The 18,768-nt window shown below is 48.8% G+C and overlaps 1 protein-coding gene across 3 annotated transcripts in view; it reads left to right on the forward strand.

Moving 5' to 3' along the window:
- The window catches only part of sun2 (Sad1 and UNC84 domain containing 2), a 70,295-nt gene that overhangs the window by 11,300 nt on the left and 40,227 nt on the right, over positions 1-18,768 (forward strand). For 2 of the 3 annotated variants that reach the window (XM_033013548.1, XM_033013550.1), the window contains exons 2-6: positions 232-418; positions 11,992-12,158; positions 13,732-13,881; positions 16,124-16,192; positions 17,506-17,599. In XM_033013548.1, the coding sequence (XP_032869439.1) occupies positions 297-418; positions 11,992-12,158; positions 13,732-13,881; positions 16,124-16,192; positions 17,506-17,599 (602 nt within the window). In that variant the 5' untranslated portion in view covers positions 232-296. The remainder of the gene's footprint in view (positions 1-231; positions 419-11,991; positions 12,159-13,731; positions 13,882-16,123; positions 16,193-17,505; positions 17,600-18,768) is intronic. The other variant, XM_033013549.1, reaches the window with a different exon arrangement.

The following is an 18,768-nucleotide window of genomic DNA, read 5'->3' on the forward strand; positions in this document are numbered from 1 at the left end:
GTAGTCACTGCCTGCAATTTTGAAATGGACCCGTTAATCCCTACTCTTTGTTTCCTACCTGTCAACCAACTTTCTATCCATGTCAGCACTCTACCCACAATACCATGTGCCCTGCCATGTGCAGAGAGAGTTTGTAGAATGACAGCAATGTGTTTTCTCCCCCCCTCCCCCTCTCTGGGCCAGCGGGCAGGGTGCCAGTACCCCTCACACTGTATTTCTCTTTGCTCACAGTTAGTGCGGAAGACTCGCAGTGCCGTGCTCGGGCTGAGGCTCGGGGTGGTGGTGCTACGGTGAGGATGTCCCGCCGCAGTCTCCGCCTGGTCACCACCGGCTACTACCAGGACGACGACGATGCCTCCAGCAGCAGCGGCGGCTCCTCCATCAACGGCGCTCCCTCTTACAAGGAGAGTCCTGTCAGGTACGTCTCTCTTATGCCCACTTGGGAAAGCTGAACGTAAACCTCTGGTGACCTTGCGCCCCACCCAAGGTTTCCATGAGTGGCCAGAGGTTTTGGTCACTTGCCTGGAAAGTCTCGACCGCAGCGTGAGCTGCGCACGCGCACACACACACACACACACACACACACACACACACACACACACACACACACACACACACACACACACACACACACAGTGGGGGGCCAGGGTCTGCGGAGGAGTGCTGTCTGCGCGATGAAGAGAAAGATAATCGGCTGCCACAAAGCACGGTAAGTCCTTTAGAGAGCAGGGGAGAGAGGGGGGGGGGGGGGGGGAGAAGGGGGAGGAGAAGAAGTGGAGACAGTTTTAAGAAGTTTAATGAAGTTAGCGGGCATTTTACCTTCCGGCGGATCTTCTAGGTCCTGAAAACCAATATCCTACAGGATCTTTGCTGAAAACTCCGAGCCAGTCAAAATGGCCGGTCAGCGAAGGAGATTGCCTTCGACTGCCTGTAAGTAAATAGCAACCCCACTCCACTGGATTCGACCAAACGGCTTCTTTCCTCTCTAAGCTATGCTCCTTTCTAACAGTAAAGATGCAGCCTCCACCCTAGTTCCTCACTTGGGGAGCCGTGTATCACAACTCCAACTCCCCCCCCCCCCCCTCCACCCCTCCCCCCCCCCCCCCCCCAACTACAGGAAAAAGCTATTGACAAAAACTCAAGGAAAGAACCAACAGCCTCTTCGTTCCTGCTTGGAATCTCAGGTGGAGGATGATAGAATGTGTATATCTTCCATAGGCCAAGGACAGGGTTGCCAGGCCAATACGTTGTTGATGAAGCCATTCGGTTGATGAGCTCATGAGGGATGTTGGAGGGAACGTGAGCAGGGGTTGCCTGACCCGCTGAGTTACTCCAGCACTTTGTGATTTTTTTAATAAACCAGCATCTGCATTTCCTTGCGGAGGGGGAGGAAGAGAGAGAGAGTCATGATATTTCTTCCCCATGTGAAGCAAATTTCTTCCCCTTCCCAGCTCTGACAAGTAACTATCTCCATCCCTCCCTCACCCAAGTCTCACCAACTTCACATTCTCACTTTGTAAACGGCTAACAATAGCCTGTTTCCTTTATCATTCTTACTTGTTTGCAAAGCTTTCATTCATTTGTTCAATATTTCACTACATCACCGTCTATCTCTCGTTTCCCTTTCTCCCGACTCTCGGTCTGAAGTAGGGTCTCGACCCGAAACATCACTGTTCATTCCCTCCAGAGATGCTGCCTGCCCCGCTGAGTTACTGCTGCTTTTTGTGTCAAACCTGTATCCGCAGTTCCTTAATACACCTACATGTGAGATTTCTGCTGCCATCTTTTAGTTTAGTTTGTTGGTCACATGTATCGAGGTACAGTAAAAAGCTTTTGTTGTGTGCTAACCAGTCTGCGGAAAGACTATATGTGAATATAATCAAACCACTCACAGTATACATGATAAGGTGCATAGCGTTTAGTGCCAGATAAAGCCAGTAAAGCCCGATTAAAGATAGTCCGATGGTCTCCAATGAGGTAGATAGTAGTTCAGGACTGCTCTCTGGATATTAGTAGGATGGGTCAGTTGCCTGATAACAGCTGGGAAGAAACTGTCTCTGAATCTGGAGGTGTGCGTTTTCACATTTCTACACCATTAAGACCCGGAGCCGAGCCTTACATCGCCCAGCACGGTCTTAACGGCCGCGGGACTTGCCATCGCCCTCCGGGGGCTTTAACATCGGGAGAAGACTGGAACACAGGGGAGAGGCAAGACTTTGCCTTCCATCACAGTGAGGAGGAGATTCACTGTGATGGATGTCTGTGTAAATTGTGTTGGTTGTGTGTCTTGGTTCTTTTCTTGTTGTATGACTGCAGAAACCAAATTTAGTTTGAACTTCATACTTGAGATTCAAATGACAATAAATAAATTGTATAATTGCATAATGCCCGATGGGTAAGGGGAGAAGGAGGAGTGGCCAGAGTGTGTGACTGGTCCTTGAATGTGCTGGTGGCCTTGCCAAGGCAGCGTGGGGTGTAGCGTTGCCTCGGCAACACCATAATGTGGTGCCACCACCATAATCAATGACGAGTGGCAACTTGTGTTTGTTATTGGGGCCCAGGCACGCTGTTGTCAGTTTTAAGATGCCTGCTCTCGGAGGTTCATGGTGCAGCATTATGCTAATGGTGGGCAAGTGCATTGTGCCCTGATTCCATCTTCCTCCATAGCCTTGACACCGTTGTCTCAGACTGGATCATCTCCTAGCTTGATCCCTGGAATAAGTCATTTTTGACTTTAGTTTGGGGAATGGATTTAGGAAGGTAGCAGATTGTCAGGAGGGAAAGGTGTTTAGTGGTGGTGTCAACATTTTGTTCAGCTTAGCGATACAAAAGGTCAAAGGTAAACTGGAAGCAAATTGTAACTCCCTAATAACTGTCGGACAGAGTGAGACCCTGGTTGGGTAGAAATAAACTGTAGATGCTGATCTATACTGAGATACAAAGTGCTGGAGTAACTCAGTGGGTCAGGCAGCATCTCTGGGGAATAAGGATGGAACCTGTCTTCAGACTGAGAGTAGGGGGGATGGAACGAGAGGTAGGAAAAAAACAGAACAAACTGGGGCTTGCAACAGATGACCAAGGAAGGGTGGAGCCCACAATGGCCCATTGTTGGCTGGGGAAGAGGTGATAATGACAGGGATACAAGGATGCGAACAGTGGAACTAGTAGGATGACCAGCGTGGGGGAGGGAGTGAATGCAGGAGCTACTTGAAATTGGAGAAATCAATGTTCATGCCACTGGGGAGGTGAGCTGCACAAGCGAAATGTGGGGTGCTGATCCTCCAATATGTGTGTGGCCTCACTCTGACACTGGAGGAGGCCGAGGACAGAAAGGTCAGTGTGGGAATGGGAAAGGGAGTTGAAGTATTTGGCAACCAAAAGATCGCATAGGCCAAGACGGACTGAGCGCAAGTGTTTAGCGAAACAATCGGACAGTCTACGCATGGCTTGCCGCTGAGTTACTCCCGCACTTTGTGTCTATCTTTGAGAATCTGATTGGGACCGTTTAGTTTGGAGTTTAGTGATACAGCGTGGAAACAGAGTCCGCGCCGATCAGCGATCCCCGCACACAGACACACTAGGGACAATTTACAATTATGCCAAGCCAATTAACCTACAAATCTTTGGACTGTGGGAGGAAACCTGAGCACCCAGGGAAACCCTATGCAGGTCACGGTGAGAATTTACAAACTGTGTACAGGCAAGCATCCATAGTCAGAATGGAACCTGTGTCCCTGGCGCTGTAAAGGGCCTGTCCCACTTACGTCATTTTTGCAGCGACTGCCGACACCCGTCATAGTCGCAGCAGGTCGCCAAAAATTTTCAACATGTTGAAAATCCAGCGGCGACCAGAAAAAGGTACGACTCTTTGGGCGACTACTTTCGACCATACAGGCGTCACCCCGCGACATGTCGACACGTGACGCCTGCATGGTCGTGAGTAGTCACCCAAAGAGTCGTATCCTTTTCTGGTCGCCTCTGGATTTTCAACACGTTTGAAAATTTTCGACGACCTGCTGTGACCGTGACGGGTGCCGGCAGTCCCCGAAATAAATTGTGTAAGTGGGACAGGCCCTTAAGGCAGCAACTCTACCGCTGTGCCACCATGCCGAGCTTAGCTTGCGTAATATCCACTCAAATCATACAATGCACGAGTACAGGCACCTCACGATTTACGGAGAGTTACGTGCTTGAAAAGCAGCACATCATTCAAAAATACGTAAATTAAACTGATCGGCGACTGTGCCGTCAACAATAAATTTGAACGCTTTATTCTGAAAATACCCGCGTGTAAATTAGGCCTCTGTGCATCTGCCTAATCTGATGATCTTATGCACCTCTATACGATCACCCCTCATCCTCCTGCGCTCCAAGAAATAGAGTCCCAGCCTACTAAACATCTCCCTGTAGCTCACACCCTCTAGTCCTGGCAACATCCTCGTAAATCTTCTCTGTACCCGTTCCAGCTTGACAATATCTTTCCTATAACATGGTGCCCAGAACTGAACACAATATTCTAAATGCGGTCTCACCAATGTCTTATACAACTGCAACTTGACCTCCCAACTTCTATACTCAATACTGTGGCTGATGAAGGCCAATGTGCCAAAAGCCTTTTGACAACGATCTACCTGTGAGTCCACCTTCAGGGAACCATGCACCTCGATCCCTCTGCTCTACAACGTTCCCCAGAGCCGCACCATTCACTGTGCAGGTCCTGCCCTTGTTAGTCTTCCCAAAATGCAACAACTCACATTTCCCTGCATGGTCTAATTCTGCTCCTATCACCTATGAGATTAAACAGTTAGACAGCATAGAAGACATTTTAGGGTGAGGACCAAATTATAGAAAGAGATGGAATGTTGCAGCAGAGCGGTGCAGCTGGAGAGGCAGCCGTGCAGTTGGCAGGAGGTTGGCTGGAAAGGAAGGAGAGGGATAGAGGAAGCCTGCAGTTAGTTGGAATATGATGCCAACCACGTGGCCAGCGGGAACAGTGCCAACACTGGGGTGCACAGCCAAAGGTCGAGACAATTACGTGGCACTGTTGCTGGACATAACGAAGAGTTACAACCCGTGTAAGATTGGCTGAATGCAAAAGCTGAAGCTGTTCAGTGCTTTAATCTTGCTTGGAAGCAGGTCGGATAATCCTAAATCATGTTCCGCATGTACTTTCCTGTGACCTGTTATGTGTAGTGCTTCACTGGGCAATAAGCTGGAGCAGGGCCAATCCCACACAACAGCAGTGTTTTGCTTATGACAGGCGCTGAGGGATTAATGGGGCAGAAACGCCAGCAGAGTTTAGGAAGTGTAGGAGAGAAATTAAAGGTGACAATTACAGAAAGCAAGGAGGGTTTGAAAATATTTGGCAAATAAAATCAAAAGATATTTAATGTACGCGAAGAGCAACAGAATGATCAAGAAACGAATAGGGCCATTGGGGGACCCCTAAACCTTAGAGATACAGCGCGGAAACAAGCCCTTTGGCCCACCAAGTCCGCACCAACCTGTCGTCACCCCATAACAATAATTTTATTGGCCAAGTATTCACATACAACGACATACAGTGACAGTTAGGAATGACACATTAAACATTAATAATAAAACATTATTGATTAAACATGTGAATTAAATAAAATACCGGAGCAAAAGGAGGCTACAGATATGCTAGCATTACCTAGCATTATGCTACACACACTAGTGACAATTTATAATTATCAGTAGCCAATTATCCTACAAACCTGTACATCTTTGGAGTGTGTGAGGAAACTGGAGCACTCGGAGAAAACCCATGCAGTCACAGGGAGAAGGTACAAACTCCGTAGAGACAGCACCCGTAGTCAGGATTGAACCCAGGTCTCTGGTGCTGTGAGGCAGCAACTCTCCCGCTGTGCCACTGTGCCGACCCAAAAGGTTGTCTGTGAGTGGCTATGTGTACGATGAATGAATATTTAGTGATGTGGTCACAATGGACAGAGGGGATGCTGCTGCGAAACTTCAACACGCTTGGCCGTGTATTGCAGTGCGTGACCTGCAGGGTGGCAGGCGGTCGGACAGGGTTGTTTTTGCTTGACTGGCACAGATGGGCTGAATGGCCTCCTGCATCATCGATGATTAAAGTCGTCTTACACCCTGGTATCTGGAAACCTGAGCACTGCTCAACCACAGTGCCGGTAACCTCTACCCTGACCCAGCTAGTCTGATTTAAAGTGTAGGGAGTAACTGTGGATGCTGGTTTATACCGCAGGTAGACACAAAATGCTGGAGGAACTCAGCGGGTCAGGCGGCATCTCTGATAGAAGCAATGGGTGACATTTCAGGGCGAGACCCTTCTTCCTACTCTCAGTCTGAAACATAGAAAATCAGTGCAGGAGTAGGCCATTCGGTCCTTCGAGCTAGCACCGTCATTCAATAGGATCATGGCTGATCATCCAAAATCAGTATCCCGTTCTGGCTTTATCCCCATATCACTTGATTCCCTTAGCACTAAGAGCTAAATCTAACTTCTCTTGAAAATCCAGTGAATTGGCCTCCAGTGCCTTCTGTGGCAGAGAATTCCACAGAATCACAAATCTTTGGGTGAAAAAGTTTTTCCTCATCTCAGTCCTAAATTGCCTTAACATGTGACCCCGGGTTCTGGACTCCCCCAACATCGGGAACATTTTTCCTGCAACTACCTTGTCCAATCCTCCAAAAATTGTTATGTTTCAATATATTACCCTCTCATCCTTCTAAATACCAACGAATACAATTCCAGTCGACCTGTTCTTTCATCATATGTCAGTCCCGCCATCCCGGGAATTAAATTGGTGAACTTGCGCTGCACTCCCTCCATAGCAATAATGTCACAACTCTCTGGGTGAAACGTTAGAGTTGTGAATGTGTGGAATTTTACTTCGGAGTCACGTGAGTGACTACGTGAAGAACCCGCCAGGACGCATGCGTGTCATATCGCTTCACGCATTGCGAAACGACAGGCGGGGTGGAGCGTTCCCCCGCAGCGGTAAGTTTAAAACCGAGACCTGCAGGTAAGTGAATTACTCTGCGGTCGTTGTTTGTTTCCCGTACTGTTTCACAGGAAGGGGAAACTATGGACAAACCAAAGAAGTCTACAAGGGCTGCATCTAAGCTGGCTGGGGAGGACCGCGGAGTTGCGGGCAGCCAGCAGCGGCTGACGGCACCAGAATCACCGGTAGTGGGATCAGCTGTGCCCGACTTGGCCCCCGCACCGGCCAGATCAACACCACGGCCGGGCGGGAAGGCAAAACGGAAGACTAACAGAGCCGTTGACTCAGACGAGTCCGACTTTGAGGAAATGCCGCGGGCGGCCAGCGACCGTGATCGCTGGAGCCGAATGGAGCGGCTTATGGAGCAGATGCTCCACCGTGACAGACTCCGGGAGATGAAGGCTAGTCACCATGGGTCATATAAAACACCCATGGCAGCACCTTACCCAGGGCTGCACAGTGCATCTCCCTCGACAGAGGGGAGTACTGGGAGCCAATTCTGGGCTGGCTCTGAAGGGGGGTTTGCTGAACAGACAACCAGTGTGCAGGGGGTGCAAGAAGAAGAAAATCTCCTGGAAATGGTGTCCAAGTTTGTACAGCCAGACCAGACTGGACAACAATTAGAACTAGCATCCAGCATTGACTTCCTATCATTCAAACAACTACAGGAACAGGCTGTAATGGCAAATTGTGTATCCCTCAATGTTCCCGTGGTGAACAGTTGTATCTGGAAACACATTGGAGCGGGAGTCAGAAGCCAGGATGTAAAGCTTCAGAAAATCCTAAAATTGTTGACAGCGGGGATCACAGCATTTGCTCGCACAGTGGATGGGAAAGAGATGTCAGAACAACAGCAAGACGCACTGGCATTATTCTGCAATACGCAGTATGAGATCAATAGTCTCAGGAAGAACGCCATCCGCCCAGCCTTAAACCCAAAGTTTGCAGGGCTGTGCAAACCTGGAGATACTAAGCCACCAATACTACTATTTGGGGGAAACCTGTCAAAACAGGTAAAAGAGCTCGATGAGGAGGCTAAAACCCTGGGGCTCATAAAGGCGGCAACAGGAAGGACCTCCTACATACAAAGACAGCACCCTTATGCACCCACCAGCAGAGCAAGACATACAGAAGCTGGTGAAAGCTCAAAGGCCGGGCATACACGACAGCGGTCTTTTTTAGCCCAGACCGGCCTTCGTGGAAGATGCGCTAACCCCAAACCCAGACTCCGGCGCCTCAACCTGTACGGCGACTGCACAGGAAGAAACAAACCTTCCACTGGTAACCATGGAGGTAGGTGGGTCTGGTTCCTTCCAAAAAACAGAAAGTGTAAATAATACACAAATTGGTGGTAGATTACATTTTTTTTGGGAGGCATGGAGTGCAATAACTACTGACACTTATATCCTAAATAGTATTCAGGGATATACAATTGAATTTGTGCACAAAAACTATCCCCCAGTTCAGCATGTACCGAACCGAACGTTCGTGCTTTCACGACAAGAAAAACTGGAAGCGCATGCTGAACTGGTGAGACTTTATACTAAGGGGGTTATTGAAAAACCCAACACGATTCTCTGGAATTCGTGTCAAATATCTTTACAAAAAACAAAAAAGATGGTGGTTGCCGCATCATCATAGATTTGACCAAATTGAATACATTTGTGCAGTATATTCATTTCAAAATGGAAACCTTTGTTACTGCCAAACAATTGATTTCCAAAGGCTACTTCATGGCTTGCATCGATTTAAAAGATGCTTACTATTCGGTGCCTATACGAACGGATCACAGACGTTATTTAAAATTTAACTGGATGGGGCAGGTCTGGCAGTATAGAGCTCTACCCAATGGTTTAACATCCGCCCCCAGACTATTTACCAAAATCTTGAAACCAGCCCTAGCGTTTCTTCGGAAACAAAAACGTATGGTCATGGCTTACCTAGATGACATATTAATTGTGGGCAAAACTTTGGAATTAGCCAAACTAGCTGTATCAGCCACCAAACAATTGTTTGAGAAACTGGGGTTTATTATCCATCCAGCTAACGCCTTCCACCACTATGGATTACTTGGGGTTCACAATTGACTCAGTTCACATGTCGGTGACTTTACCAAAGGACAAGGCTACAGTCTTAACTGAGGCCTGCAACAACCTCATTGACATCAGTGAACCATCTATTAGATTGGTAGCAAGGGTAATTGGCAAAATTGTGGCTGCTTTTCCAGCCACACAGTTTGGACCTTTGTATTACCAAAATTTACAAAGGGCAAAGGTACAAGCACTCAAAATCAATACTGGTCATTTCGATAGGCCAATGAAGCTACCAATCAAAGCAATTACGGAATTACAATGGTGGAGGGATAACATTCGGCATTGTTCCAGCCCTATCATTGTCAGCAACCCTTCAGTGGTGCTACAAACTGATGCCAGTGCTCATGGTTGGGGTGCTACTAATTCCATCTCCAGCTGTGGAGGTAGATGGAATGCACAGGAGGCATCATTACTTCAGACACTTGGCATAAACTACTTGGAAATGTTGGGTGCGTTCTATGGTCTAAAATCATACTGTTCAGGAATGCATCACCAGCATGTTAGACTACAGATTGATAACACCACCGTGGTGGCATATATTAACTATATGGGTGGAATCAAATCGGTATCATGTGATAATCTGGCTAACACAATTTGGCAATGGTGTATTCGGAAAAATATTTGGATATCAGCTAGTTACCTACCAGGTAACCTCAATTCAGTGGCAGACACCAGGTCACGCAAATTCAATGACAACATCGAATGGATGTTGGACCACAAAGTGTTTGCTGATATTGTAGCACGGTACGGAACACCAGATATCGATCTATTTGCATCTCGGCTTAATCACCAGTTGCCAAACTATGTTTCTTGGGAACCAGACCCTGGGGCATCAGCGATGGATGCCTTTTCGCTGCAATGGGGGAAATTGTTTTTCTATGCATTCCCTCCTTTCTGCCTCATCAGTCGGGTATTACGCAAAATACAACAAGACTCGACGTCTGGTATTTTGGTAGTGCCCGATTGGCCTACTCAACCATGGTTCCCCGTGATTCACAATATGGTTTTAGAACCATGCATCACCGTTCCGAAACGACCAGACTTGTTGGTTCATCCCGTAACGGGGGAAAGCCATCCATGCCATAATAGGACAAATTTATTGATTTGTAGAATCTAAAGAAACCACTTCTGGACCTGGGACTGACGGACCGAACATTGAACATAATCTCAGCGGCTCACAGGCAGTCCACCAAGAAACAATATCTGGTCTACATCAGGAAGTGGGAAATATATTGTTCTAGAAACAACATCACTTACAGTACGACGAACATAACTTCTGTTCTGGAATTCCTGGCTAGCCTCCATTATGATGAGGGGCTCAGTTATAGTGCCATTAACTGCGCCAGAAGTGCCCTTTCAGCATATCTGTGGCAAGGATCAGAGCGTCATTCTGTCGGGACTCACCCCCTGGTAACCAAACTTATGAGGGGAATTTTTTATATTAATCCCCCAAGGACAAGGTACTCCCATATATGGGATGGGAGTGTTGTCCTCGCGTTACTGAGGAATTGGTCTCCAGCAACAGCTCTGTCCCTGCAAAGACTAACACACAAAATAGTCATGCTGATGGCTTTGGTCTCAGCACAAAGAGTTCAGTCATTACATAAATTAAGGCTGGATAATATGACCTCTTCAACGAGAAATATAACTTTTTACATCCACGATTTAAACAGAACAGACCGGGATCGTCAGGCCTCAAAATAGAATTTAGAGCATACCCAATAGATGATCGTCTATGCATTATGAGACATTTATTATTATACATAGAGAACACCAAACAGCTCAGAGGCAATGAGATGGCATTACTGATCAGCCACAAACAGCCCCATAATAGGGTATCGGTTCAAACAATTTCCAGATGGCTGAAACAGGTTTTAACAACCGCTGGGGTGGATACTAACATATTCAAATCTCATTCCACCAGGGCTGCAGCTACATCGGCAGCAATGGAATTGAACGTACCTATGGACCAAATCCTGGGGACAGCAGGATGGTCAAAGGAAAAAACGTTTCAACAATACTACAATAAACCAGTGGTTAAACCTGTGACATTTGCAGAATCAATTTTAAGTTCTGTATCATGATTTACCCCATAAGACAGGGGCTATAATTTTGTTGTTAATAAATTCATCATGGTTTTTCAATGTCAGATTCATGTTTGAATATGTTAACACAATTTCCTCCCTTAGTCAATTAAGGCAGATGTGAGGCATGGACTCGTTTCCACGGCATGAAATCACAGAGCTTTGAAATCTTCACGTAGTCACTCACGTGACTCCGAAGTAAAATAGTAAGATTAAACGAGAACTTACCAGTTTGAAGTTTGATCTTTATTTTATGAGGAGTAACGTTGAGGGATTACGTGCCCTCCGCTCCCACCCTCAATCATAAAGTTCAACTGGTATCCTGTTCTCTAATCTTACTATGTTCAGTTCATTACTGTTATCTGTCATTTCACACCGATGCTTTGAAGAATGACACGCATGCGTCCTGGCGGGTTCTTCACGTAATCCCTCAACGTTACTCCTCATAAAATAAAGATCAAACTTCAAACTGGTAAGGTCTCGTTACTATTCTATGCCACAGAAGGCAGTGGAGGCCGATTCACTGGATGCATTCAAAAGAGAGTTAGATGGAGCTTTTAGGGCTAGCGGAATCAAGGGATATGGGGAGAAAACAGGAACGGGGTACCGATTGTGGATGATCAGCCATGATCATATTGAATGAGGCTGGCTCCATGGGCTGAATGGCCTACGCCTGCATCTATTTTCTATTTTTATAACCCATACCCACAATGTGTTTTGGATTGCTGTGCCAATTTCACAGAAGTTGCTGCTTCTCTTTCGCAGTCCTGGTCTGCCTCCACCCTAAATCGTTGCCCTTTATCGTTTCAGGTTGCACAAGAAAAGGTCAAACAGCAAGCGGCCGGGGCCTGCGCCTGGCGTCAAACGTTCGGCGTCCAACAGTTCGGTCAACAGTCTGAGTAGCAACGTCAGCAACGCCTCCAAGCGCTCTCTGCACCTCGGCGGCAGCAGCAGCAGCGGCTGGCAGGAGCCCGTCGGTACGTGTCCGGGGAGGGCAGCGCGGGGGTGGAAGCAGGGCACCGGCACATTTCTTTAGTCAGAGGGTGGTGAATCAGTGGAATTCATTGCCACGGAAGGCTGTGGTGGCCAAGTCAGTGGATATTTTTAAGGCAGAGATAGATAGATTCTTGATTAGTACATGGGTTACGGGGAGAAGGCAGGAGAATGGGGTTAGGAGGGAGAGATAGATCAGCCATGATGGAATGTCGGAGTAGACTTGATGGGCCGAATGGCCTAATTCTGCTCCTATAACTTATGACCTTTTGACGGCAGTGTTCTTAAAGCCTTAACCCTTCCCTCCAACAGACTGGTTAAGGGCTTCTCCTTGGTTTAAAGTACCGCGATCACTGGTGCACGTCGGAGACTCGTGCTGCAGTATCTCAGTTTTAGTTGGAAACGAGCCCTTTGCCCCACCGAGTCCGCACTGACCAGCGATCATCGCACAGCTGCTGTGAGACTTTGCCCATCCCGCCGGGTGCTGGGAGGCGGGCGGGCGGACAGGAGAGGGGCGCACTGCCGCTCTGCTGTGGGGCCTGTGTGTGGTAACACACACGGTTCAGTTACTGTGGGGAGCGCTGGGTCGGGGTCTGATGCCCCCTGGTGGTAGGAGGTGACCGACACCGAGCTGCAGTTACTGACAGGCGAGGGATTATACCTTCCTTTATAGGAAGGAACTGCAGATGCTGGTTTACACTGAAGATAAACACAAAATGCTGGAGTAACTCAGCGGGACAGGCAGCATGAGGTCATAAATGATAGGAGCAGAATTAGTCCATACGTCCCATCAAGTCTACTCCGCCATTCAATCATGGCTGATCTATCTTTCCCTCCTAACCCCATTCTCCTGCCTATTCCCCATAACCCCTGACACCCATACTAATTAAGAATCTATCTCTGCATTAAAAATATCCAGACTTGGCCTCCACAGCCTTCTGTGGTAAAGAATGCCACAGATTCACCACCCTCTGACTAAATACATTCCTCCTTATCTCCTTCCTAAAGGAGCATGGTTTAATTTTGAGGCTATGAACTCTAGTCCTTGACTCTCCCACAAGTTGAAACATCCTCTCCACATCCACTCTATCCAAACTTTTCAGTAAGTTTCAATGAGGTCCCCCTTCATTCTTCTAAACTACAGCGAGTACAGGCCCAGTGCCGTCAAACGCATTTCTGGAGAGAAAGAATGGGTGACGTTTCGATCGAGACCCTTCTTCAGACTTAGTCAGGGGAGAGGGAGATCTGGAAGGGTAAGGTGCGAAAACGAGAGATCAAAGCGGACGAAGATGAAGGAAAATGTAGAATAGAACATTGTTAGCTAGGGGAAGTTGACAACGAAGCATACAAAGATAAAATGTAATCAGGAGGACAGTTAAACTGGCCAGAGAGCTAGGATGGTGGAGGGATGGAGAGAGAGAGAGGGGGAAAACAAGGGTTACTTGGTTAGAGAGGTCAACATCATATCGTTGGGTTGCAAGGTGTCCAAGTGAAATATGGGGTGCTGTAATATTTTCCTGTGATGACTTGCCTCGGTAATCTGTATCTGGCATCCAGCAGTCACAGGGCCGTCCAGCTTTGAGGACAGGTATGAAGAGAAATTCAACAGAGCGAATGGCAGGATGGGGATTATGACAGAGCCTTCCACTTCCTCCGACATCCACTTGTCGTCCACATCTGGCTACTCCTCCGAGGATGAGCGGCAGGGTAAGTGGAACGTTCATCATCTCACCCCCCCCCCCCACGTCCCTCATCCTGAACAGCTAATGCGCGGCACGTTGCACTGTCGGCAGAGAGGACACACTGGCTGGGGCTGGAACAGAGGCTTTAGGGATTTCATATTGAAGCTGGGCAGTGGGGCAGCTGAGCGGGCACTTATTGTGGTTGGTGGATGAGAGGGTGGGAGGTCAAGTCAAGTTTATTTGTCACATGCACATACGAGATGTGCAGTGAAATGAAATGAAAAGTGTGGGGACAGGGTGGGTGGGAGATGTTACTAGGGTGGGGCAGATGGATGGGGGCAGTTACTAGGGCATGGACAAGGTGGGTTGGTGAGTGGAGGATGTAACCTGGGTGGGGACAAGGTGGGTGGGTGGTAGATGTTGGGCGTGGGCACTGGGTGAATTGGGGATGTTGCTAAGATGTGGACAGGGTGCAGTGGCGGATTGGCCAGGATGTCAGCTTGCCCGATGGCAAGTGGGCCCCTATATCAAGTGGGCCTCTGATGAAGTGGGCCCCTTTTGTCTCCTGGCAACCAATATTTTTAGACCCAGTCCGCCTCTGACAGGGTGGGTGCGTGGAGGATGTTGGGGGGTGGGGTGGGTGAGTGGAGGATGTTGGGGGTTGTGGGGGGGGGTGTGTGGAGGGGGGGGGGGTGAACACCCCATTGCTGGGGCAGGGTGAGGTTGAGTGGGCTATTACAAGGCGCGGGTGTCGGGACATGGGGTGGGTGCATGTGCTGTTACTGGGAAGGTGGAGAGGGACATGTAAGCGGGCTGACGGTGGGGGGGGGGGGGGGTGTGAGGGTCCGTTACTGGGGCAGGTGAGGGGCTGTTAGTGAGGTGGGCTGTGGGTGGGTGAGTGGGCCGTGGACTGACTTCTACCAACTTCTACCGCGGCCAACTTCTACCGCGGGTGCGGTGGCGACTTACCATCACCCCTGGAGGGGAGCTTCGACCGCCGGCCCTGCGGTCTGCGGTGCTTCTGGCTGGAACTTTAAATCTCGACTGCTGGCCTGCGGCCTACACCAACTTAAAGCCGCGGTCTCCGGTGGGGAAGAGCCGATCCTGGACTTACCTGGACTTGTACCTTGTCCTTTTACCATCTGGACGCCCGCAGCAACGGCTGCGGAGGGTTGAGGTCCCGACCACGGGGGAAAATGGAGGAGGACTGGCCAAATTGTGTGCCTTCCACCACAGTGATGAATGCTGTGGTGGATGTTTATGTTAAAGTTTTATTGTGTTTTTGTGTGTGTTCTTTATCATTGTACCGCTGCTGACATATTCATTTCACTTGCACTTTATGTGCAATGTGACAAATAAACCGTATTGTATTGTATTGTATTGACACTGGGCAGGAGCTGAACCTGTTGTACAGGATTGTAGATTTCCCAGATGCTGGGTTACATCAGGGGGACAGAGCTGTTGTTTGGGGCAGCTAATCGCCATTCATTCACACACACATATGTACACACAAAAAAACAAACACAAAAAATAGTGTGCTGCCATTTGACGACACAAACTCCCCCTGCTTAGCGCCTGTTCACCAAGGTGTGGAAAGTGATGCAGCTTCTGCTAAAGAGCATCGTTCCATTGCAATCTCCAGGTGGTATCAGCAGCAACACCCTGTGTATCCATCCACTTAAATTCATGAATGAATCCACTTCCTGCAGCGTTTTGGAGAGAATATTCTGCATCCTGTCAGTATTGAGTCTGTGACCTCTGTTTATTGATCCCTCAATAGCAAAACCTTTCTCGTGTAGAACCCTGCTACAATCTTCAACGTTTGATAGGTCATCTCTTTTACCTTCTCTGTTCTGAGAGGAGTCCTAACTTTTCCAAATTACTCTTTACTGCAATTCTGTCTAAATCAATTCTTAGGCTTGAAGTCTGAAGAAGGGTCCCGACCCGAAACGTCACCCATCCTTTTTCAGACAGAGATGCTGCCTGACCCGCTGAGTTACTCTAGAACTTTGTGTCTATCTTAGGCTTTTGACTTCCTTCCTTTAGTTTAGTTTAGAGATACAGCATGGAAACAGGCCCTTCGGCCCACCGAGTCGGCACCGATCAGCGATCCCTGGACACTAACAGTTGAGCCGTGGGCCAATCAGTTTCATGGTGCCTTTGTGAACAGCAGTACAAACATTGGGCTACGTGGCCCTTTGAACATTGTAAACCTTGAGAGAGAAGTTTGCGTTGTTGACATCTTGCTGTTCTTTCCCACCCCCCAGGTTTGGCCTACTCTGAATCGTTCTCTCCCCTTGCCAAGCTGTGGGGCTGGATCTCGCTGCTGTCTCCAGGTACCTGCATTACTAATCTTCCCTCTTCTGTGGTCCATGTCCCCAAAACTCTGCTCCAGTCAACCAGTGCCCTGCTGATACTGGACCCAGTGGTGAGGTAGAGCCCGCTGCTCCCTCCTTAAACAACCAGGGTTTGCAGAAGGCCTGGTCCCCAGTGCTGTGTTGTTCATGCAGCCTAGGACCACAGTCAGTGCGGAGGGTTCCAGCTTGGTCCTCCAGTGTGTTCCCTCAGCCTGACTGGGTCACTCACTGAGATGAGTGGTGAGTTGCTGAGAGGACCATAGAGTCAAGAGACGACTGACTGTCAATGCTCGGTTACTCGATCCCGACTGAAGTCATGTTGTAACACCTAAGGGAGGCCTGGTTTGTGCTCCAGGGTCACTGGGGTGATGAAAGAATAGGATCTCCTTTAGATTTCCCCAGCTGTGTGGCACCGAGGATGCTTTTGAAATGTAGTGTAACAGTGGTGGACCGTGGCCAAGCTCGCACACAGCATTGTGGTGATGAGCAGACGCCCATGTTCAATAAATCTAGATTTCTCTAACTTCACTACCCTCTCTCCGTCCCTCCCCCTCCTTAGTCGTTGTACTAGTTATCACTGTCGTCCTGGTGAGTTTCATTGTCTGTATCATTCGTTAACACCGAGCCCACAGCCAACCAACAATGGACCTGTTTCCTTCATCCTTGTTACTTTTTTGCATATCGTTCATTCATTTGCTCCATATCTCTCTACATCACCGTCTATATCGCTTGTTTCCCTTTCCCCTGACTCTGTCTGAAGAAGGGTCTCGACCCGAAACGTCACCTATTCCTTTTCTCCAGAGATGCTGCCTTTCCCGCTGAGTTACTCCAGCTTTATGTGTCTATCTTTGCCCATGTTGGTTGTGGGATAAGATTGACTGGGACAGAGGGGGCTGCTATCCACCCACAACCCAGGCAATCTCTCTGTGTTGAAAGGTGATAATCCCTGCTCGGTGGAAGTGTCATTGACAATCTCCCGTTTATTTAGTCTGGACACAAAAGGAGGCCATTCGGCCCTATGTGGCCTCTGGAGTGCTGTTGTCCCATCGATATCCCTGCGACCTATTTTTTTTTCTCGGGTGCCCTATAGCTCCCCTGGGTTCTCCTGCCACCACCTTGCGGTGGACTTTCTGTGGTGGTCCCTGCAGGGGAGAAGGTCTCTCAGCCTGACATGGTTCCACAGTATCAGTGGGTCTGATACTCTCTGGTCAGAGACGGAACTCTCTCCGCTTCCACTGATGGGAAGCATCAGGGCCCAACGTTGTCTAATGTTGTGTTCCTGTCTCTTGCAGGAAAAGCTCTGCCCCTGGTGTACTGGTGGTTGGGCACAGCCTGGTACCAGTTAACAACGGCTATCTCCTTGATCGATGTCTTTACTCTGTCCAGGTACGTGCTCCTGGGATCCACAGACTCCCTTCCTCCACCTGGTCAACTGAAGCAAATACACCCATCCCCGCTGCCTCCTCCATCTCCTCCCCACCTCTGTACTGAACACACCCTCCCACAGGACACCCAGTCACACTGAACCCCCGATAAACCCACCACAGAACAGCCCACTCTCACTGTTACAGGTACACTCACCATAGAACAGCCCATTCTCACTGTAGCCGACAATGCCTTACAACGCTTACAGCGGCAGAGACCCAGATTCCATCCTGACTACGAGTGCTGTCTGTTCAGAGTTTGTATGTTTCCCCATGGCCTGAGTGGGTTTTTCCCGGTACCTCCGGTTTCCTCCCACACTCCAAAGACGTACAGGTTTGTAGGTTGATTGGTTTAGTTTAATTGTAAATTGTCCCTAGGGCGGGGGGCGGGGGGGGGGGGGGATCTCATACAGGACAGACACGTGAGAGGCTAGAAGTTGGTGTGGAGGGTGATGTGGGGAAGGTTAGTGGACAGAATAGGCAGGTGAAAGGCAGAGAACGAGGAAGGAGGGTTGGTTTAAACTGCACGTAAAGGGGCCTGACGGGTAAGGCAGATGAGCTGAGGGCATGGATAGGTACGAGCGACTGGGACGTTGTAGCCATGACTGAAACCTGGTTAAGGGAAGGGCAGGACTGGCAGATCAATGTTCCCGGGGTACAGGAGCTTCAGGACAGACAGGGGTGAGGGGAAAAAGAGGAGGGGGGGGGTTGCATTGTTGGTTAAGGTGGATGTCACGGCTGTGTTCAGAGGTGACATTACGGACGGTTCGTCTAGTGAAGCTATATGGGTGGAGCTGAGGAACAAGAAAGGGATGATCGCCTCGTTGCGGGTGTACTACAGACCCCCGAATAGTCAACGGGAATTAGAAGAACAAATGTACCAGGAGATTGCAGTCAGCTGCAGGTCAAATAAGGTTGTTGTAGTAGGGGATTTTAACTTTCCCAATATAGACTGGGAAAATCATAGCGTGAAGGATTTAAATGTGGTGCAATTCCTCAAAAGTGTTCAGGAGAGCTTTCTTAAACAGTATGTGGAGGCCCCCACACGTGAGAGGGCAACGCTGGATCTAGTATTGGGAAATTGGGAAAGGCAAGTTAATGAAGTGTGTGTGGAGGAGCCTTTTGGGTCCA

The sequence above is a fragment of the Amblyraja radiata genome, chromosome 38 (assembly GCF_010909765.2).
Source record: "Amblyraja radiata isolate CabotCenter1 chromosome 38, sAmbRad1.1.pri, whole genome shotgun sequence".
NCBI lineage: Eukaryota > Metazoa > Chordata > Chondrichthyes > Rajiformes > Rajidae > Amblyraja > Amblyraja radiata.